Source organism: Brassica rapa, chromosome A02, assembly GCF_000309985.2.
Source record: "Brassica rapa cultivar Chiifu-401-42 chromosome A02, CAAS_Brap_v3.01, whole genome shotgun sequence".
NCBI lineage: Eukaryota > Viridiplantae > Streptophyta > Magnoliopsida > Brassicales > Brassicaceae > Brassica > Brassica rapa.
The window spans coordinates 28,373,267-28,394,961 of NC_024796.2; the positions used below are offsets into that span (position 1 = coordinate 28,373,267).

General features: G+C 35.4%; 5 protein-coding genes, 2 non-coding genes and 2 pseudogenes across 8 annotated transcripts; 8 read left to right on the forward strand and 1 right to left on the reverse strand.

Moving 5' to 3' along the window:
• Positions 1-385: 385 nt before the first annotated feature.
• Positions 386-3,682, forward strand: LOC103854671 (replication factor C subunit 3). Its single transcript, XM_009131631.3, has 12 exons — positions 386-651; positions 730-795; positions 1,013-1,057; positions 1,482-1,514; positions 1,880-2,048; positions 2,165-2,346; positions 2,475-2,611; positions 2,733-2,831; positions 2,902-2,971; positions 3,059-3,133; positions 3,251-3,296; positions 3,394-3,682. Exons 1-12 carry the CDS (start codon positions 568-570, stop codon positions 3,450-3,452), a joined length of 1,065 nt encoding a protein of 354 aa, XP_009129879.1. The 5' UTR covers positions 386-567; the 3' UTR covers positions 3,453-3,682.
• Positions 3,683-4,599: 917 nt separating this feature from the next.
• Positions 4,600-5,938, forward strand: LOC103854672. Its single transcript, XM_009131632.3, has 3 exons — positions 4,600-4,854; positions 5,146-5,236; positions 5,557-5,938. Exons 1-3 carry the CDS (start codon positions 4,785-4,787, stop codon positions 5,684-5,686), a joined length of 291 nt encoding a protein of 96 aa, XP_009129880.1. The 5' UTR covers positions 4,600-4,784; the 3' UTR covers positions 5,687-5,938.
• Positions 5,939-6,172: 234 nt separating this feature from the next.
• Positions 6,173-7,684, forward strand: LOC117131809 (annotated as a pseudogene).
• On the forward strand, positions 6,337-6,498 carry LOC117132340. The gene has a single exon (XR_004455890.1). It is a non-coding gene; the product is annotated as a U1 spliceosomal RNA (small nuclear RNA).
• Positions 7,685-11,986: 4,302 nt separating the features above from the next.
• Positions 11,987-12,098, forward strand: MIR164B (microRNA MIR164b). The gene has a single exon (NR_128656.1). It is a non-coding gene; the product is annotated as a microRNA MIR164b (primary transcript).
• A 3,088-nt stretch (positions 12,099-15,186) lies between these two features.
• Positions 15,187-16,425, forward strand: LOC103854674 (50S ribosomal protein L18). Its single transcript, XM_009131633.3, has 2 exons — positions 15,187-15,340; positions 15,783-16,425. The coding sequence occupies exon 2, from the start codon at positions 15,811-15,813 to the stop codon at positions 16,153-16,155; it is 345 nt and encodes a 114-aa protein (XP_009129881.1). The 5' UTR covers positions 15,187-15,340; positions 15,783-15,810; the 3' UTR covers positions 16,156-16,425.
• Positions 16,426-16,497: 72 nt separating this feature from the next.
• On the reverse strand, positions 16,498-18,696 carry LOC103854676 (serine/threonine-protein phosphatase PP1 isozyme 9). Of its 2 annotated transcripts, XR_004455200.1 has the most exons (5): positions 18,344-18,696; positions 17,272-17,831; positions 17,011-17,190; positions 16,787-16,865; positions 16,498-16,741 (listed from the first exon to the last, which is right to left on the reverse strand). XR_004455200.1 is itself a non-coding variant. In XM_009131635.3 (4 exons), exons 1-4 carry the CDS (start codon positions 18,534-18,536, stop codon positions 16,842-16,844), a joined length of 957 nt encoding a protein of 318 aa, XP_009129883.1. In that variant the 5' UTR covers positions 18,537-18,696; the 3' UTR covers positions 16,498-16,841. The 2 variants fall into 2 exon arrangements, 1 of the variants encoding a protein (XP_009129883.1); XM_009131635.3 differs by having other exon boundaries at positions 16,498-16,865.
• A 49-nt stretch (positions 18,697-18,745) lies between these two features.
• On the forward strand, positions 18,746-20,074 carry LOC103854677 (60S ribosomal protein L18-2). The gene is made up of 5 exons (XM_009131636.2): positions 18,746-18,954; positions 19,083-19,172; positions 19,244-19,372; positions 19,464-19,646; positions 19,739-20,074. The coding sequence occupies exons 1-5, from the start codon at positions 18,847-18,849 to the stop codon at positions 19,895-19,897; spliced, it is 669 nt and encodes a 222-aa protein (XP_009129884.1). The 5' UTR covers positions 18,746-18,846; the 3' UTR covers positions 19,898-20,074.
• Positions 20,075-20,167: 93 nt separating this feature from the next.
• LOC103854823 lies at positions 20,168-21,694 on the forward strand (annotated as a pseudogene).
• Position 21,695: the final 1 nt, after the last annotated feature.

Consider the following 21,695-nt stretch of genomic DNA (forward strand, 5'->3'; position numbering starts at 1 on the left):
ATAAACCGAAATACCAAAAAAATTAAACTACTAGAATATTTTTTATCCGAAATATTTAAAATTATTTGAATTATCTAGAATTTTTATTTCAAAATCGAAAATACGATATTTAATGTGAAGATTCTGACTTTTCTGACTTTTTAACCCGAATTAACCGGAAAAATCGAAACCAGATAAGATCCGAAATTACTTCAAATATTATTCGGTCATAACTTTGTTACTCGAACCAAACCAAAAACTGAATAACTGAACCGAAACTGATCAGAACAAATCCTAAACCTTTAGAACAAAAAAAAACTAAGAATAAAAAAAAAAAAGAACTGAACCAGAACAAAACCGAAAATAATCCGTTTTGTATGGATAAATAACTTTTTTTGATGTTTTTATGCTAATTCTCTAACACTCTAAACGAGAAAGAGTATTCGGTTTGTTAGGCATCGACTCGAGGAGAGAGGTTTCACTAGAAGAAGTTCCTGAGTGCGGAGGGAGACGAAGACGATTCACTTATTTCCCGCCACTTCCCCCCATCGCCTTCCTTCCCCAAAACTCCTCCTCTGGTGCGCTAACATGTTGTGGGTCGACAAGTACAGGCCGAGATCGCTAGATAAGGTCATCGTTCACCAGGAGATCGCCCAAAATCTCAAGAAATTGGTACGCCTTTTTTTGCTTCGATCCCTATTGCAAAGTTTTCTACTTTTTAATGTTTTGTGGTTGGAATTGAACTCTTAGGTAACGGAGCAAGATTGTCCGCATCTGCTGTTCTATGGACCGTCTGGTTCGGGGAAGAAAACCCTAATCATGGCCAGTGGCGGAGCCAGCCGCAAAATTTAACGGGGTCACTATAACTAAATCATGGGTCAAGTTAGTTTTGAGTAAATATTTTAGCGGGGTCAATACACTGATTTTATAACATTTCACTAGTTATTTAATAGAAAATACATGTAACTTTTTTTGCAATGAAATTTCATGGGGGTCAACTGACCCCCCTCCCTTAGCCCTGCCTCCGCCACTGATCATGGCGCTTCTCAAGCAGATATATGGTGCCAGCGCTGAGAAGGTATCCTTCTTTCTTTCTTCCCCCTTTGTTTTATTTTTTATGGGTTTGGTTTTGTAATAACAAAAGATGAAGACTTTGAACTTTTTTGCTGTTGAGCAAAGTGTGAGCAAAAGATGAGTTAGTGCTAGTGAGATTCTCCACATGCCAACACACTTTGTTCAACAGCAAAAAGAGTTCAAAGTCTTCATCTTTTGTTGTTACCAAACTAAACCCATAAAAAATAAAACAAAGGGATACCTTCTTTCTTTGTTCCCCCTTTGTTTTATTTTTTATGGGTTTGGTTTGGTGATAACAAAAGATGAAGACTTTGAACTTTTTTGCTGTTGAGGAAAGTGTGGAGAATCTCACTAGCATTAACTCATTGTTTTCTGTTTAGATTGATGTTTATCTTCTGATTGCTACCTTTTTCATTTTTGTTGTGCAGGTGAAAGTGGAGAACAGGGCTTGGAAAGTCGATGTGAGTTGTTACATGTTTTTTTCATTGATTTTTACTTGCTAGAGTTCTTCTCTCTCTGCTTGATATCTATATTCTTGTGCTCTTGTTGGATTAGTAAATGGTGTTTCAGTATCTTCTTGTACTTGTGAATGGAGAGTTGTGAATTATGTTTGCTATCATTTACTTTTTGTTGGTCCATGAGAACATTGTGAGAATTGTCAGTTTTGTTGTCTCTTATTTTCAGTATATGAAAACATCTTAAGCCAAACCCATTGAAGTCTTGGGATCCTTCGTAGATTCTCTAGTACTATGTTTTACCTTGAATTATTTTCTACCTTTTAAAGTTTTTTTTAATGGTTTTGTTATGTTATCTTTGAATAATGTAGGCTGGGAGTAGAACTATTGATCTGGAGCTCACTACGCTATCAAGCACCAACCATGTGGAGCTTACTCCAAGTGATGCAGGCTTTCAGGACAGATACATCGTTCAAGAGATCATTAAAGAGATGGCCAAGAACAGACCTATTGACACCAAGGGAAAGAAGGGATATAAGGGTAAACAATTAGTGTTCCGCCTGACTCTTTCACTACATTATTATTCAGTAGTGGAGACATTTTTGATGTCTAGGTCTCATAATAGTTGTTTGAATCATTTCTTCTTGCTTTGGCAGTTTTGGTACTAAATGAAGTTGACAAGCTCTCACGAGAAGCTCAGCATTCTCTGCGGAGAACAATGGAGAAATATAGCTCATCATGCCGTCTCATCTTATGCTGTAACAGTTCTTCGAAGGTTACAGAAGCCATTAAGTCTCGTTGTCTCAATGTGCGGATAAATGCACCTTCGCTAGAAGAGGTACATCAACTGTTTCCCTCTGTTATTTTTAGAAGATTCAGTGTTTGCTTAGTTTGGCCTGTGTAAAGTTTCTTGCAAAAAACATGTATGCATTGTTTGTTTACAAAAGTGTAGCTATCTGTTTACAGATAGTGAAAGTGTTGGAGTTCGTTGCAAAGAAAGAAACTCTGCAGCTACCACACGGTTTTGCTGCTCGAATAGCTGAAAAATCAAACCGCAGTCTTAGAAGAGCTATTCTGTCGCTTGAGACCTGTCGTGTCCAAAAGTAAGCTGCTTCATTAACTGTATATCTATGCACACAATCAATGAGTCTGATTGATTCTGTTAGTTGTTTCTTTTAGTTGTTTCATACTTTGAAATCAACAATTAATATGTTTTCTTTTTAGCTATCCGTTCACAGATAACCAAGTGATATCACCCATGGATTGGGAAGAGTATGTTGCTGAAATATCAACTGACATGTTGAGGGAACAGAGCCCTAAAAGGTCACACACTTTAGTAAATCATTTAGCTTTACAATTTGTAGTTCTAAACATCTCTTGTGTGCTTCTTCAGTTTGTTTCAGGTGCGTGGGAAGGTGTACGAGCTGCTAGTTAACTGCATTCCACCAGAAGTCATACTGAAGGTGTGAAACAAAAAATTCTGTTTTCAATTTTTTATATTCGTGTCTCTATCTCTTTCCTTTTTATACATTGTTTACACTTATTTTCAGAAACTTCTTCATGAACTGCTGAAGAAACTTGACTCAGAGCTGAAGCTTGAAGTCTGCCACTGGGCTGCATATTATGTAAGATTATTTGTATACCACTTTTGCCTCTTAGCTTGTGAATTTATTTCTCCTCAGCGTTATCTCAACATCTTTGCTATCATTTGAGACTGAGCTATGGTCCGGTCCTTATTGCAGGAACATCGGATGAGACTAGGTCAGAAAGCCATATTTCACATAGAAGGTATATAACTCTTCATATATGCTACATTTAAAGAAAAAAAAAAATATCATCGTACATTTTTTTATGGGTGCTGTTGTTGTGTGTTACACCACTGCAGCATTTGTGGCCAAATTCATGAGCATATACAAAAACTTCCTCATTTCAACATTTGGGTAGAGAAGGATGGCTGTTTTGAAAAGAGGACAAGCTTGTACTACTGTTTCTTTTTAATGCAATGGCCCGATGTTCTGAAACTATGGTTGTTCAGTGAGTTTTTGTAACTTTGATTTTTTTTTTTACCTCAACGTCTGAATTTTAACCGTCTTGTTTTCAGTAACCATGGAAGCCGTTTGGTTCATCAATGTCAAAATGAGACTTCTAAAAGTAATGGTTTTTTATTGGGTCCCTTTTTTATTTATAAACAGTGACACATGATTATAACAGGTGTTGCTTTAAAAAAAAAAAGATTATAACAGGTGTAATACTAGGTGCTTCCGCCGTAGTTGAAAGAAGAATGGTTTTGAATTGACTAAACCATTTTTTGACTCGTCTCAACAGTCGGTCAAAGCTTGACACTTGATTAATTATACAGCTTTCTCATTAACAAACAAAATAAAATTAATAACAAGAGTTGGTCTACTAATTTTCTTAATCTTGCAAAATTTTTATACGAAAATGTTCTACAATCTTTTATTTCGTTAGTAAATTTTTTGTTTGCAAATTCGTACGATATTATTATAGTAGTATTAATTAAAAAGAAAGACTAGAATAGCACTAAACCAAGTTTTTGTTCCCAAAGTAGCACTCAAGGTTCAAAATCACAAAAATAGATTTCATTAAAGAGGTAAATATACACTTATACCCTTTGGGTTAATTAATCCAAACCTTAGGGTTTAGAGTTAGGAGGTGAGGTTTTGGAATTAGGGTTTAAAATTTTATAAAAAATAAATATTAAAATAAAAAATAAAAATTTAAAAAACAGTTTCAAAAAGTATTTTTAAATTATAAAAAGAAAATTTGAAAAAAAAAATTAAAAAAAATAAAATTTAAAAAAAATTATAAAAATTTCGAATCTGAAAACATGTAATTTGAAACTATAAAAAAATTATTTTTTTTTTATTTTTATTTTTATTTTATTTATTTTTATTTATTTTTGTTTGTTTATTTAATTTTAAACCAAGGGTATTAGGGATATTTTACCCTTTAATGAATGTCATTTTTGTGACTTTCTCCTTCTAATGCTATTTTTGAGACATAAACTTCAAAATGTGCTATTATTGACAATTGCCCTTAATTAAATAATCTATTAAACGAAAAATAAGTTTTATTTAATTACACAACTACGTATCCAGCGGGAATGTAGCGCAAGGTAGCAAAATTGGGTTTCTCTTTCTCAGAATTTTCCGCCTTGGTGTTTGCTTTAAAACCACCGCCGCACGCACATTGTTTCTCTTACAATCGTTTTTTTATTTTTCTTCCGAATAATTTTTTTTTTGGGTTGTTCATCAAATGGCGGAATCAAAGACAAAGTTTGCAGAAATCAGGGAATGGATCGTCGACCACAAGCTCCGTACCGTTGGTAAATCATTCTCATTCTCCTTTTTTTTTTAATTCCGTCTGTTCATAAAAAATGTTGCTCCTAGGTCGTTTTGGCGTTATTATAGATCCGAGGCTTATGTAGTATTCATCTGACCTGATTTTAATATCTGGATCTGTGTTTTTTCCCCCTAAAATTTAATTTTCCTATTTGCTTGACATTGTCGGTGCTCCGATGTGCTTCGGACATTATTGGTCTCTGCGGTTTCGTTTAAAAAAAAAACAAATATTTGTGTGTGTATTCTTATAATATTTGGTTTGGTCTTCTTGATAGGTTGTTTATGGCTGAGTGGTATCTCTGGTTCGATCGCCTACAACTGGTCTAAACCTGGCATGAAAACCAGTGTCCGTATCATCCACGCCAGGTACCATTTATTTATTAATCCAACTTCTTTTGGTTTTCTGGTTAGATATAGAAATACTGATTCTAGCAACATCCAACCGTCTCCATTGTGTTAACATATACGCCATACTTGCCAGTATGCTTGTTTTGTACTTGAAATATCATATATATCGAAGAAACATTTAGGGTGTTGGATGTATCACAAATGTCGGTCTTGTTAGTCTTTTTTTTTTTTTTTTTAATTCGTCGTGGATTGTTTCCTTTACCATGGATGTTGATGATGATCATCCTTTGATTCTTCTTCACCATTACATCTCTCACACGTTTTTTATCTTTATTCAGGCTACACGCTCAGGCCCTGACGTTGGCCGCTCTAGCTGGAGCAGCCGCGGTGGAGTACTATGATCACAAAACTGGAGCCACCGATCGCTACCCCAAATTTCTCAAGCCTGATAACTTGAATAAAGACTAAACAATCTTTGGCTAATAATGCCTATTGTAGGCATATTATAGCTAGTGAGATTTTTTTTTTTAATGTTTATTGAATCCTTCTTTACTACTTTGAAATGGATTGACTATGGTTATATAGCCTCTACGCCCTGAAGATTGTTTGCAAAATACGGGATGCTAATCTGTAAGAGATACACCTTCAGAAAAAAAAATAATGTATACATATATTTCGATAATGAGGCTGGTCCTTATCCCTAATTCATATTGTTGATTAGCTCTGAGATACGCATTTGTCAGTAACGCACTTATTTTTACATGAACTCCAATGTTCTTGAATGTGTAAAAAAAGCATAAATCAGATTCATTATATTTTCAATAGTTAAAGAACTTACGATGATTGATTAATAAAAGCTATCATACTAGGTTCAATCTCTCCTCGTCTTAATTTGTTTTCGTTACACATTCCCCAACTATGCATGTAGGCTTTTACCAACGAGCAACTACGAAACACTTAACTTGGGCTTTTCGTGTACGGCCCATGTCTAAAAACCCAACAATTTTGCCGCTTAAAGCCTGTGAATGAGAGATGGGTGAAAGTCCCACATCGCTTACATTTAACAGAAAGGACTCGCTTACCGTAGTATAAGAGAAGAAGGGGAGCGAACAAGCAAATCACTTACCTGGACGGGGTCGACTCGTGATCAAGAAGACGAGTGGCCTAGGCTAGTGACCTCCATTGCACTGAGGAGGGGCGCTTAGCCTAAGGTCTCCCCAAGTGGGAGAGCCTGCGTCATTATTTGTGGCAGAGGGAGCCTGCGTTCGCGCGGCTCCTACCATTCAAAAGTTTAATATTTTTTCTATAGTTTCATAATTATACCATTCAAACTTAAAATGAAGTTCCGTCTAAAATTATATATTCCAGACATATATAAAAGTTTATTGTTACGAGTTTATGTATGTTGACGAACGTACAACATCCCACATTGATAAGACCAAACCGATTCATCTTGGCTTTCGGCCCATTAGAGAATACGTGGGCCATTTCGAACAAATTGAATCAATCTCAAAACTCTAAAAAAAACTTAAGACGCAATTTATTTTCTCTTTCGTTTCGTATAACAGGTAAAGCTCTTATCGTCCCTCTTTGAACTTTTGAATAAATCTTTCCACTGAATGTTCTGTATAATTGTTAGAAACTCCCGAGAGATTGGAAAATGATGAAGAAAAGAATTAACGATTATATATAATATTTTGCTGCAAAAAAAAATCTAATTGAGGAGCTTAGATTATAATAATTTGTCGTATAATTATTGCGAACGTTACGAGTGCTCATACGTTTTTTGGACTGTAGTGGTGAAAATGAGTCGTGGAAGTGCAGCAGCTCCAAAGGGGAAGGGAAGAGGAAGGGAGGAGTTGCCTTCACCATAGATTGTTCGAAGCCTGTTGATGACAAGATCATGGAGATTGCTTCGCTAGAGAAGTTTCTTCAGGAGAGGATTAAGGTTGGTGGTAAAGCAGGTGCTCTTGCTGACTCTGTCTCCATCACTCGCGACAAGAGCAAGATCACCGTCACCTCTGATGGCCAATTCTCCAAGAGATATAAGATAATGTTAGTTTAAGTCTTGCTGGTAAGATCTTGGTAGAATTTGAATGTTAGAATCTTGAATTTGTCTTGAGCTCACTGTTTGTTTAATGTAGGTTTGGATACCTCAAGGACCGTAACCTCTATGAGTTGAGGTACTTCAATATTGCTGAGAACGAAGCTGAGGAAGAAGGCTAAGACCAATATTTTTCTCTTAGTTTTGGTTTGGTTTTATCTCTGTTTTTGTTAGATATTATCTATTTTGACTGAAGTGATACACTTTCTTTTTGTTATTGCACACTTGGAGATTTCGTGAGGAATGTTATTCTCAGTTCTCGGACAATACTTTAGACCATCTCCAATGGGTTATTCTATTTTTTACTCTAAAATAGAGTAACTTTATAATAGAGTTTGAATTTGTTCCAACGGTACTCTATTTTAGAGTAGAAAATAGAATGATGAACAAAAGAAAAACAAATTACTATATATTTGGAGTAAACCGGGGCTTCTAGCTCTAGTGGTAAAGGGCTTACAGCTGTGAGTACCGCCACCTGGGTTCGAATCCCGGCTACTGGGGAATTAACATTTCGGCATCGCCAGGGACAGAGGACCGACACGTGGCAACACGTGACTAGTCTGGATCACTTATGTGAGGCCAGGATACCTCTGTATAATTCAAAAAAAAAAAAGAAATAGAATACCATTAGAGCATTTCTTACTCTAAACTCTATTTTAGAGTGAAAAATAGAGTGTGGTTGGAGATGCTCTTAAGGTTCTGTTTGCTTATTATTTTGATTATTGTTCAGTCCCTTAGAACATACAAGACTTCAGGATGTGCCTTATAGTTAATGTCGGCTTTGACTAAATTGTAGGACTTGAGAGAGTCAGAACCAAAACAAATACTGTGGTTGATCTCATAATAGTTAGAATGTGATTGGTAATGATGCAGAGTGTACAAACTATATATTACTAATCAAAATACAACTTCAGCTCCATCTATTGTCGTATCTCTATTTTTACCGCATCATAATTGTTAATGTAATCTTCCAATTCATGTTAACAATTGTGAGTCGAACACAATAATAGTAACAAATACTATTTTGATACACAGCATTTCACCAGCATTGTTGGTTAAAGATTATTGTATCGTTTCAAATCACGGATGCAAGATTGTTTTTGGTATGGGGGCATATAACCATCTTCTTGCAACTAATATTTGGTTCAGGTGTACTAGATAAATTTAACACTAACTACTGTGGAAAAACGTACTGCAACTATTAACCAAGCTATAATTAGTCAATTAGATCATCGTCCATTATCTGACCATTGGAGTTAATCTACTTCGAATGTCTGGTTTCTTTTAAAAGACAAAGATAATACTTTATGTATGAAACAGGCTGTTTATATATTGGATAGAGATGTGTGATCTTTAACAAAGAAAGAACACTACACGATGAACAGTAGGTAAAATTTTATTCAATTATTTGCGTGAAGCTTATCTTATTTACCATGACTAATAGCATTTCCAACCCATAACACTATTTTAGTGTCAAAACCACACTATTTTACTGTAGTTTCAACATTAAAAACAAATTCATCTCTAACCACAACACTAAACTTTACACTAAAAGCTATTTTATAATATTATATTTATATAATTTATTTAAATTTTCGTTTTTAATAATATAATTTATTAATAAAATAAGTGAATAGTGTTTAGTAGAGTGAATAGTGTTTTAGTGTGATAAATAGTGTCACACCAAATTTGGTGTAAAATTATAGTGTTACACTAAAATAGTGTGATTTTTAGTGTTGGGTTGAAGAAGGTTTTAGTGTAAAATTCACACAAAAATAGTGTTTTGCAGTTAGGTTAGAGATGGCCTAAGTTAAATAATTGTATCGAAATAATTATTAATATGATAAACAATCATTTTGCAAATTAGTAACTGCTGATGGTACCCTAAGACCATCTCCAATATAGTTCATTTTATTTTTTTCACTCTATTCAAGTACTTGTGTAATTTTGACACTATTTTTATTGTAAGTCTCTCCAATACAACACTAAAAGTTACATATTTTAGTGTTGGATTATAGATGTTTAGTGTGAAAATCACAATAAAATAGTGTTTTGGAGTTGAGTTGGAGATGAAATTTGTTTTAGTGTTGAAATTAGAGTAAAATAGTGTCACTTTGATACTATTATAGTATTATGGATTGAAGATGTTCAGATAACAACATTAACGACGTTATGACGTGTGTGATGTGTGAGATATATATAAATGTAATTATGTAAATATTGAAATGAGAGAGTCTGTGTGTATGTGTGTTACTTAAAAGCAAAGACGTCAGAGGGGAAAACCCAAACCCATAAAACATGGGGGAACGATTCACTTCAGTTAATTTCGTCAGAAGTAAGTGACAGTGAACTACAGAATCCATCACTTTTTTTTCTTTTTCTTTTAGTTGAAATCTTTTAGTTATACAAATATCTTTTCTATTTCTTTTTTCACATGATATGAAGATCTATCATCTGAGATTCGGTACTTATGCTTTAAAACATGTTACAATAATTGAATTGACCAATGTAGATATGCTATTATTTAACTGAGTTTTAGTTTAATTTTTCCCACCTCGAGTAATGGGAATTATGGTAGGAACTTTTATGAAAAGGACTATATAGATTATTGCATGCATCCCACTACTAAATATAGGCTACAGATGTATTAATGTCTTAAGATACATAGATCATGAAGGTCTGCTTAATTGCTTTATTATAGTTTTGTTAATCATGGACGACTGAGAACAACAAATTATTAAAAAGAGAAAATTACTGCATCGTGGTGGATTTTGTTTTCGGTCCGAGGGTAAAAAAAAAGGCAAAAGGGAAAGGAACTCGCGAGGAACACGCAACCCATTCCTCTCTGTGTTACTGTCTCCATCACTTTCATCACCATCCTTCTTCTTCTCTCTTTTTCTTTTATAAAAAAAAATATAATATTTATTTCATTTCTTTCCCATTTCAAATCAGCTTATGCTTTCGTCGAAAAAAAAAATCAAATAATGTGATTTCGTATTAGAAAAAGTCAGCCACGCATGAATTATAATGATCATCCCTACTGATTATTACTTTATCTGAAAAAAACTTTATAGTAAAGTAGTTGATATTTTATTATAGTGTGCAAACACTCCGCATGAACTACTTTCTCGCTTGCTTTGATCGAATGTGTTATTACTAATGAGATTGCATAAACTACCTTGTCAATTTCCGAAATTAGTCGGACGGTTTCACGGAAATTCTCGTATATTAGGGGCAAATGTCAATGATATTTGCACACTTTTTTATGAATGAATGTTAAATTTATGTTTTTACATTTTTTTGAATGAATGTTAAATATTTGTACATATTTAACCAGTTGGTTATAGTATATGCATAGTGTAGTCACTGGTGATGCTACGCTTAATCGTGCTCTACCTTTCTTATTACTGCGTTTTTGGACGAAGTTTGATTATACCAAACTGTGTTAATATAAACCATCACTAATTAGTCAGTGTTGGCAAGTATCCATGAACAGTTTAAGATCGGAAGCGCTCTTAAGATTTTGAACTCCGAGTTGAGAAGTAATACGTAATAATTTGGTTGATAACTATACATGTGGTAGCAACATACGTCACTATGAAGTAAAGATTGGGATAAAAATAGAGAGACTTGAACTTGGATCTGGCGGCAGGAGGTAGACATAAACTGACTCCAAACTCGTCACCTATCTTTACTGCCTGTCTCTGTTACATACATTGCGTAATACATGTTTTATTTAGTTATTTATTTATTAACAAGTCTCATAATAATACTACCGATTATCTGATCCTCTTATCATGGTTAAAGGCTGTTCATGTTTATGCATAACTACATTGTTTTTGTTTTCTTTAAATACTTTTTTCATAATTCTCTTTAGTTACTGTTTTGTAATACACTACTACGTAGTTATCAACTGCGGGTCTCGTTTTACGAATCTACGTAGACAATTTAAATTTGACAAAGAAAATAAAAAATACTGTATCATTTAATTTTAAAGTAATGAAAGACTTGGTGATATGATAGCTATCTATTTTACTTCTTATCCACATTTAAAGAAATCCCACTTCAAGACTCAATCATTTTAATTCCACTCCCAATTTTTTTAAGTTAATACTTTTTGAATTTTAGGATATATTTTAGGGCATCTACAATGCCATTCTTATTTTTTTCTCTATAATTTACACTAAAATAGAGTAACTCTATTATAGTGTAGCTTTTGCTCTAATGGTGTTACTCTATAATAGAGTTACTCTATTATAGAGTAAAATATAGAGGAATGTCATATTTTACTCTATATTTGGAGTGGAAAAATGACATTACTCTATATTTCACTCTATAATAGAGTAACTCTATTATAAAGTAACGCCATTGGAGCAAAAATTACAATATAATAGAATTACTCTATTTTGATGTAAATTATAAAAAAAAAAATAGAATGGCATTGGAGATGGTCTTACTCCATTTTAAAGTTTTGCCTCATTTTATCGAACACTTGAAGCCCACTATATATGTACGCACTATATATGTACGTAAACGAGCAAGCAGAAGTTCCTGCCTCCCACGCTCTAATCTTAACTCTCTTCTTCTACACAAACAAATATCTTTCTTTTCCTACAGTGGCCATTGAAGCTATATGGAGTTGATGTATAAGAAATGAAATGGGCGAGTTACACTTGCTGGAGAAGCAGGGCACGTGCGAACAAATGAGATCGATCGGTATATGTTGATCATATTTTCGCACGTGTTCTACTACTCCAACACGTGTGCCTCCCCCTCTCCCGGCTAAGTAATCATCCACGGTGAGAAGAGAATTTACATGATTGATCTATGTTCATATTTTTTGGACTAATTTAAGCTTACATTTTAATGTATACATTGTGGATAAATAAACATTGATAGCTACTCCGGCTTATTGTCACTTATTGTTGGCAATGGTACGCAATTATGCACACGAATGGGCATTAACATATGAGATATTGTAATGCATCAATACGTATATACAATACTTACGTCTATATTAAGTCACTGATATAGATTTTTATATAGTTAACTGTAAAATAAACTTGGTATAAAAGCTTAAGATATATTATTGAACTTAGTGAAATTTTATTGAAAACTGCGATAACAAATAAAGAAATTGCACTCTACAACCAGAAAAACCCAAATTAAGAAAATAACCAAACCCCATTCTCTCTTCCTTTCTATTCCTATCTCTCTCTACAAATTTCATTTTGATTTTTTTTGTTATTTCACTAATTCTCCTAGCAAATAAGTATATCTTTTTCAGTTACTCATCATGGAACTATTTTACTTTATAGAAGAATCGGAATATTCAAGTTTGAAGACTGCTGTTAACTCTGACAGACAAAATCTGATTTCTTATTTATATGTATAAACGGACTATGTATTCAGTAACCTTGTTTTATTTTTATTTTCTTTGGAAAGAGAGAATGAAGAGTGTAGTAATATACTACTAGTATAGAAAGACAACCAGTTGCTTACGTCATTGATAATAAAAATGAATGCAATTATGCAAGCGTGTAGATTGTGTGTAGGGTAAAAAGAAGAAAGGCTGTGGAGGCGTAGAAAGCGGGGGACTTTCTCTCTTTCACTCACACTGCCATTAACTCGTACTTCTGTGACTCTCTTTCTTCCTCAGTTAATAAATAGAGATTCAGAAAGTGAGAAAATCAAATAAAAGTCACAGTTTTATTACGCAAGTAATGTTGTCATGTCCTTGTGGAGACAGAAAAAAGGGGCACACTGGAGGGTACAACTTTATAACGGATTCTTGTATAATATATAATAAAACAAAAAAATAAGAATGAACTTTTTTTGCTAAACTGTAAATATCATAAATGAAAGAAAGATAATACAAAATAGAATCTTATGTTTGTGTCATCTTGGCAAAAAGAAATAAAAACAAGATGGGACACAAGTTTGAACAACAAGAGATCTGACTTATCTCAACCACAAGATCATTAGTGTGTCGAAGTGCTTTCTGTGTCTCCTTGCCGAGATGATGTTACGAATTTCTTTGTCAATAGCATGGAAGACAGTTGCAGCAGGTCGATTTTTCATAAAAAATCGACCTGATGAAAATCTCTTTGAAGAGGTCGATTTTTCAAACAAAAAAAACTCTTTCGATGAATTATCTGAAGTTATGAACATTGTCTTTGATTCGTAGTCCTCCAAATAACTCGTTTACATTGTTCAATAGTGAGGAAGATAGGCTGAGTGTCAAACATGTTTCTAACGATATCAAAAACATGCTTCTCCATATTCAGTGATGTCAGGTTGGTGTTTTATCCCTAGAGAAGTAAATGCAGTGGCTAAGTTGTGACCTATGTACTACATTGAGTTATTATAACTCGTATTGAGTTTGATAAACTGTTATAACGTAGAATCAGTGAAAAATTAAGCAGTAGTTGTTGAGCCAAAAATTTGCCATTTACTTAAATATAGTACTGAAGTATTCCAAAATGTAACAATTAATATAATTTTGTTATATAAATAATGAAACTAATTAACAACATTGCTGTAGTTGATTTTTTGTGACAAAAAATCAGACAAACGACTTATGATGAAGCCTGACTATTTGGTATATGGTTTGGTTTCGCTATTGAAACATAATCAAAAAATATATATATAAAAAATGTTATCCATTTTATATTTTATATTTAGGGCTAAAATAAATGAAAGCAGTTAAGGGTAACTGTACCCAGCACCTCTAGCACTGGTAATTTCTCTTAGAACCACTAGGATAAAGTCACTTTTTATAAATATGTGGCCGCGAAAATACTTATTATCATGTCAGGTGGAAGCCCATGCTTCTTCTGCTTGGGCCAGGGCCGACACTGAACTGACGTCAAGATGAAGATCGTGAAGTTAAAAACTTTGCTGCAAACAGTTTTGCTATTAGTTATAACATACATAATTTTTTAAAAATGGTAAAATGCATAAAAATTTATATAGTTATAACATACAAAGTAATAGCTAGATTCTAAATTTGATTTGTTGTCTATCCAATTATTTCGTTTAAATATTAGTTATAAGTAAATTATTCTAATAAATGTGAAATTACTGAACCAATAAATAAAAAATTAACTGTTTATATATTATTAGCAAAAATATGTAGATTGGTTTATTTTGAATTTTAAAATAAATAATCATGTTAATATGTTAATACATAAATATACAAATATTTTAATAAGAATAAAAAAATACAAAACCCACGTACAAAACTATATAAAATAATCAATATTTTGAGTATTAAACCTAACCACAACAATAAAAACTAAAATCTACTTACTATATATAAGAAAAGTTGAGCAAACATTTAAGAAAACGTATAATACCATATCAATCATGAACATCATGTCATGCTAATACAAACTTATAATCTCTAATAACACTAATAATAAAATAAAAAATAAAAGAGTTTAGTTATACATATGTGAAGATGATATAAAAATGTGTGTTTATTATAAAAAAAAACATAACAAAAAAGAAAAAGAATAATAAAATAGTATAATGTCAGAAAATGTATTTGAAAACAAATAAAAAAACATAAACAAGTTAGAAAAATAAACAACATCCAACGTTAACTAAAATGAATGTAATATCCCTCATCTCTTAAAATTTTCTAATAGAGAAATATCATTATTACACACATCACTTACAAATGTAAATGCAAATCTAAAACACAAACCACAAAATCATACAAAGGAATAAAAATTGAAATCACAAATAAAGTATATCCCGTCCGTAGGGTGGGCCGACCCTATTTACTTTAAAAAAATATGCAGATTAGTTGAAAATTGAAATACTCAAATCGAACCTAGTATATGACCCCCAACTTAAATTAGAAAGAAACAATGGGCTCACTAACCCAAAATTTCAGTATAAATGGGCCGATAATGGGCTCATTATACTTCTTTGATCAAAACTCAATATCTCGTCCTCATCGGCATTTGTTTCAATTTTTCCTTCGCCAGACTCCGTTCCTAATTTTCCAGGTACGCCAATTCTGGGTTCAATGTCTAGAACATTGGAAGTTCTTTACCGTAGATTAGTTTTTGAGCTTTAAACCTTGAGAAAGGAATGATTTTTTTGTTAATGATTATGGTTTATTCACAAACTGATATCCACCAACTGTTCGATGAAATGTCTGAAAGGAGTGGAGAGTTAAAACGTAGGATGTTGATTCTTCTAGGTTTGGTTTTGGTGCTACAAACAAGCAGTCGAATTATATTAATACAGGAGTTGTCACATCACACATTGTCTTTGTCTGATATGTTAAGATTTAGCTGAAAATGGAGTATTCAACTGTTATTAACTGCAGTTGCTGCCCTGGTCATGTAAATTTTGCTTATGTTGTGTTAATAATGCTTAGTGAAAATTAGAGTTTTCTTTTAGTTTTTATCTTTTGAAGTGTTTACACTTTGTTTCTCCTTGCAGAGTTTTAGAGAGTAAAAGGGAGAGAAAGATGGTGATTCCACCAGCAGTAAGACCACCTCGTCTCTTCGACTACCTCAAACCTTACGTCCTGAAGCTCCATTTCACGAACAAGTTTGTTCACGCACAAGTCATCCACTCACCAACAGCCACAGTAGCTTGCTCAGCTAGCTCACAGGAGAAAGCATTGAGGGAAACAATGAATGTCACACGCGACGTGGCTGCTGCTGCAAAGATCGGTAAACTCCTTGGGGAAAGGCTCTTGATGAAAGACATTCCAGCTGTTAGTATTCACATGAAGAAAGAGCAGATGTATCATGGTAAAGTAAAGGCTGTGATCGATTCCGTCAGGGAAGCTGGCGTCAAGTTGCTTTGAGGATTATTCAACAATCCATCACTTTCATGTTGGGAACATTGTCCTTTTTTTTGGCTTGAGATAAGAGCGTTGCCACAATCAAAGCCTTTGCTTAGTTCATTTTTCTTCTACTTCAGGGTTGTGAAGAAAGATGTCAAAGGAGAATAAATGTTATAAAACTTTGACTATTGAGTTGTAAGATTATATCAATAGAGAGAGATTCTGTACTCTTGAATAGATAATAGTTGTAAGCGTTTGAATGAACAAGCTGAGTAAGCTTATGGAACACTATTTTTTTGTTGAACCTTTAATGTGTTTTAATGTTCGTCTTTTTACTCTGGAGAAGAACACGAAGCTAAAATGAAAAAATGTGGTACCTTGATGATATGCAAAAGGGTTTAGACAAGCACATATAAATCTAACAGAGGCACTCTAACGTAAACTAAAAGGGAAAAGATACTCTCAAGGAGTTAAAAATCTCCAGAAGCAGAAGACAAGATCATTCTGCATCTCTACACACAGAAAAGAAAGTGTATTTTTTGCTTTGTCACTTTATCTTTTTACAGAAGTTGCTTGATGATGACTAAGGACCCTTTCGGTTCTTCAATGCATTCAACCAATACTGACAGACACAGTTATAATGGAAGTTCAAATCTTGAGTCTAGCTTGAGCTGTGGAACCGTTATCTTTAAAGAGAAGACTAGACTTCAAGACTTCCCCATTTTGGGTACCTGATAAAGAGAAACATATGAACAATAGTTGTTAAGATTGTGGACATTGAACTACAATCTCATACTGATGAGACCTAAGGTTCTGGTGAAGAGACTGTGTTACAAGATAAGTCTGAATCTATATACTTTCTTGGTAGAAACGAACCTTCTTGAGAGGATGACTACTAGAAGCTGGAGCCGGTTTCATAATTTCAAAAGAGCAAACAAGAGACTCGTCCACGCTCAATAACGCACCAGCGTTATCAAACTCCCCACCATAGTTTGGAGCAGAAAATATCGTAACTAACCTCCTGTTCGCAAAAAACTCATACCCATCTTCCACTACCTGGAACACACAAAACCCATCACACACGTCTCCACTAAAAAGTCTCTACCTTCACAACAAAAAATCTCATCTAGTTTTTACCTGATGGCCACGGCAAATGAGGTCAAGATCATTCTTATCCAAAAACTCATCAACTTTATCAGCTCCAAAAGTACAAGAGATGCCTCGATCACTATCAGACCATCCTTCCCTCTTCTGGTCAGGATCCGACCAAAGCAAATCACAAAGAAGACCGTTGTCTGGAATCTCAGTAGGCCTCTCGATCTCTCGAATCTGATTCAAATTCTCCAACTCCGGCGACAACCCCCCGTGCATACACAAGATCTTGTCATCAATGAGTGCTGCCACGGGCAAAGAGTTGAAGCAATCGGTAAAGATCTTCCAGAGACGTACGTTGAATCTACGCTTGCACTCGTCGTAGAAGCCGTAGATTCTGTTGATCTTGGCGTCCTCGTGGTTGCCTCTCAGGAGATAAATCTTTGACGGGTAACGAATCTTGTAAGCGAGGAGTAGACATATGGTCTCGAGACTTTGCTTGCCTCTGTCAACGTAGTCGCCAAGGAAGAGATAGGTCGCTGAAGGAGGGTAGCCTCCGTATTCGAATAGCCGAAGAAGATCTTGATACTGGCCATGGATATCACCTGATCTCAAATTCACATAGAAGCCCTAAAGTTTGTTACTTTCACCCCAAGTATCAAAATTAACCTCAAATTTACAGAGAAACCCTAAAGTTTTGCTACTTTCACCTCCATGATCAACCTCAAATTCACAAAGAATCCCTAAATTTTGCTACATTCACTCCCACTTAGAATACCCAGATGCTCAAATCCCTAAAGTTTGCTACTTTTGTCATCCAACTACAATACCCAGATGCTCAAATCCCTAAAGTTTGCTACTTTTGTCATCCAACTACAATACCTAGATGCTCAAATCCCTAAAGTTTGCTACTTTTGTCACCCAATTAGAATACCCATATGCTCAAACCCCTAAAGTTTGCTACTTTCACCCACAATCACAATACCCAGATGATCAAATCCCTAAATTTTGATACTTTCACCCCCAATTACAGTACCCAGTTGCTCAAATCCCTAAAGTTTGTTACTTTTCAACCCCAATTATGCAAATTTCATCATGAGAGAGAGAGAGAGATTACCGCAGATGCGGATTGGGGCATGGAGCTCGAGGAGATTGGGCTGAGAGAGGAGGATTTGACGAGCGTTGGAGCAGAGTTGACGAATCTCGCACTCTGATAGCTGAACCTGTTTGCCTCCTCTGCCTTCTAACAATCTTCTGATGATATCGTCCAACACTCCTTTCTCTATCATCCCTTCCATACTCGTCATCATCGTCTTCTCTCAGATCTCAAGTTTTCCTCACCAAAATCGAAACTTGGTACAAGGGTTTCGTTCACAAGCAGGAGAGGAGTAATGGGTCGTGCTTAGACACCGATCGAATTAAATATTTTCTCGCTTTGAATTTTCCCGAGAAAGCGTGGGAAAGATGGAATTGAGGATGAAGGGTCGTCAAACAATGAGAACCCAGAAGAACTTGATATTCACACAAGAAAAAAAAAACAAAAATAAATAAAAACCAATTAAAGTGATCTATCATATAAATGGGCTTTTTATTTGGGCCCAAAGAAGGCCTAAAGCGAAGATGACGTCACGAAACCTAAAACGCGAGCGAGCTTGTTCCTATAAATTTATAAACCCTAATTTCATTTCAGTCTCTCTCCGTTGCAGACACTCGACAGCTCACGCCATGGTACGTACTCATCTCCGCCGCTTAATATCTTCTCTTATGAGTTTCCTACGCTTATTGATCTGCGCTATAGCTTATAGTTGAGGATTAATCTGGAGATGCTTGATTCTTTAGTTTTATCGTAATTGCAGGGTATCGATCTTATCGCGGGAGGTAAGAGCAAGAAGACCAAAAGGACTGCTCCAAAGTCCGATGATGTCTACCTCAAGCTTCTCGTCAAGGTAAATAAAATTGATATTAGTTGGATCGTAATGTCAGATTGGTTTAATGTGGTTTTCTCCTTTTTTTGTAGCTGTACCGGTTTTTGGTTAGGCGAACCGGGAGCAAGTTCGATGCTGTGATCCTTAAGAGGCTTTTCATGAGTAAAGTCAACAAGGCTCCTCTTTCACTCTCCAAGCTCGTGGAGTTTATGAAGGGCAAGGTTTGTTTTCTTTTGAGTTACAATCTAATTAGGCTTTGTTTGTCTGGAGAAGCTTAAATTGTGTGGTTGTTTTTTTTTTTTTTTACTTTAGGATGGTAAGATTGCTGTGTTGGTTGGGACTATTACTGATGATTTGAGAGTGCATGAGATCCCTGCAATGAAGGTTACTGCCTTGAGGTTTACGGAGAGGGCTAGGGCTAGGATTGAGAAAGCTGGTGGTGAGTGCTTGACTTTTGATCAGCTTGCTCTCGTTGCTCCATTGGGACAGAACACGGTGAGTAATTTTAAAATGGAATCCCCTTTCTTTACCTTGATGCTTTTGTATTTGAAATTTAGTTTATGAACTTAAATAATATCTTGTGACAGGTTCTACTTAGAGGACCAAAGAACTCGCGTGAAGCAGTGAAGCACTTTGGTCCAGCTCCTGGTGTGCCGCACAGTCACTCCAAGCCCTATGTGAGGGCTAAGGGAAGGAAGTTTGAGAAGGCTAGAGGAAAGCGAAAGAGTCGTGGTTTCAAGGTCTAAGAAATATCTCTGTTGTTTCGTTATGGTTGGTTTCATAATCGAAATTTTCTTAGAGAACTCGTGTTCCTCTTCCCCTCTTGCAGACAATGTTTTAAGCTTTTTGTTTTTATTATGTTCTACTCGACATTTAAATGTTTTGCTTAAGAATTTACTTATTCCAAAGAGTCTTTTCAGATCGTTTAGTGCTTAAAGTTGCATGTTAATTGTTGGACCACTAGCTGAAAATGTAGTTTTACAGAAGTCATCCGTAAAGTAATTTTCATAATCATAATGATTAATGACACTAGTCTAATAAGAACACTACGGTTTCTACTTTCTAACAAATATATTGAAACAAAACTCAACGGTAGGTAACAGGGTGTCTTTTTTTTTGTGGTTAATATTGGGATTAAAAGTTCGATATTGGGCTTTGAAATTGTCAAAATCTAGAGTGCTTAAACCGCGAAAAAACAAATCAATGGTGTTTAATGTTTAGAAATAACAGTTGGGAAGGAGATTGTTGATCTGTGCTTGGTCAGAAAGCTCGCTGATAACTGCACTGGTCTCCAAGGCTTCCTTGTCTTCAATGCTGTTGGTGGAGGAACTGGGTCTGGTCTGGGGTCTCTCCTCCTTGAGAGACTCTCTGTGGACTATGGGAAAAAATCCAAGCTTGGTTTCACTGTTTACCCATCTCCTCAGGTCTCTACCTCCGTTGTTGAGCCTTACAACAGTGTCCTCTCCACTCACTCTCTCCTGGAACACACTGATGTCTCTATCCTCCTCGACAATGAAGCTATCTACGACATCTGTAGACGTTCCCTCAACATTGAGAGACCAACTTACACCAACCTTAACCGTCTCGTCTCTCAGGTATCATAACACCAGCCCACAAGAACAACTCTTTTAACACTAATCTTGATGTTTAATGTTAATTTCTTGATTTTTGGTTCAGGTTATCTCTTCATTGACTGCTTCTCTAAGGTTCGATGGTGCATTGAACGTGGATGTCACTGAGTTTCAGACCAATTTGGTCCCATACCCAAGAATCCACTTCATGCTTTCCTCCTACGCACCAGTGATCTCTGCTGAGAAGGCCTTCCACGAGCAACTCTCTGTTGCTGAGATCACCAACAGCGCTTTCGAGCCTGCTTCCATGATGGCTAAATGTGACCCACGTCACGGCAAATACATGGCTTGCTGTTTGATGTACCGTTGTGATGTCGTCCCCAAGGACGTGAACGCAGCTGTCGGAACAATCAAGACCAAACGTACCATCCAGTTCGTTGACTGGTGTTCAAGTGCGGTATCAACTACCAGCCACCGACTGTTGTCCCTGGAGGAGACCTTGCGAAAGTGCAGAGAGCTGTGTGTATGATCTCTAACTCGACGAGTGTCGCTGAGGTGTTCTCGAGGATTGATCACAAAGTTCGATCTCATGTACGCGAAACGTGCGTTCGTTCACTGGTATGTCGGTGAGGGTATGGAGGAAGGAGAGTTCTCTGAGGCTCGTGAGGATCTTGCGGCGTTGGAGAAGGATTATGAGGAGGTTGGTGCTGAAGGTGGTGATGATGAGGATGACGAAGGCGAGGAGTACTAAGAATGTTTCGAAAAATAGGTTTCTATTATCTTTTTGTTTGTTGCGTGAATGGGCTCAAGACATTCTCTTGATGAGTCTTAAGTTTGTGTTTTCTTTAAACTACATGTCCCGTGACTCCTGTCTCGGTGTTTGAAGTTCTACTATGGTGTTATTTACTCTATCAGTGTGTTAAAAAATCTCGATCTCGTTCTCGTTTCTTATACCTAACCTGTGTTCCAGATA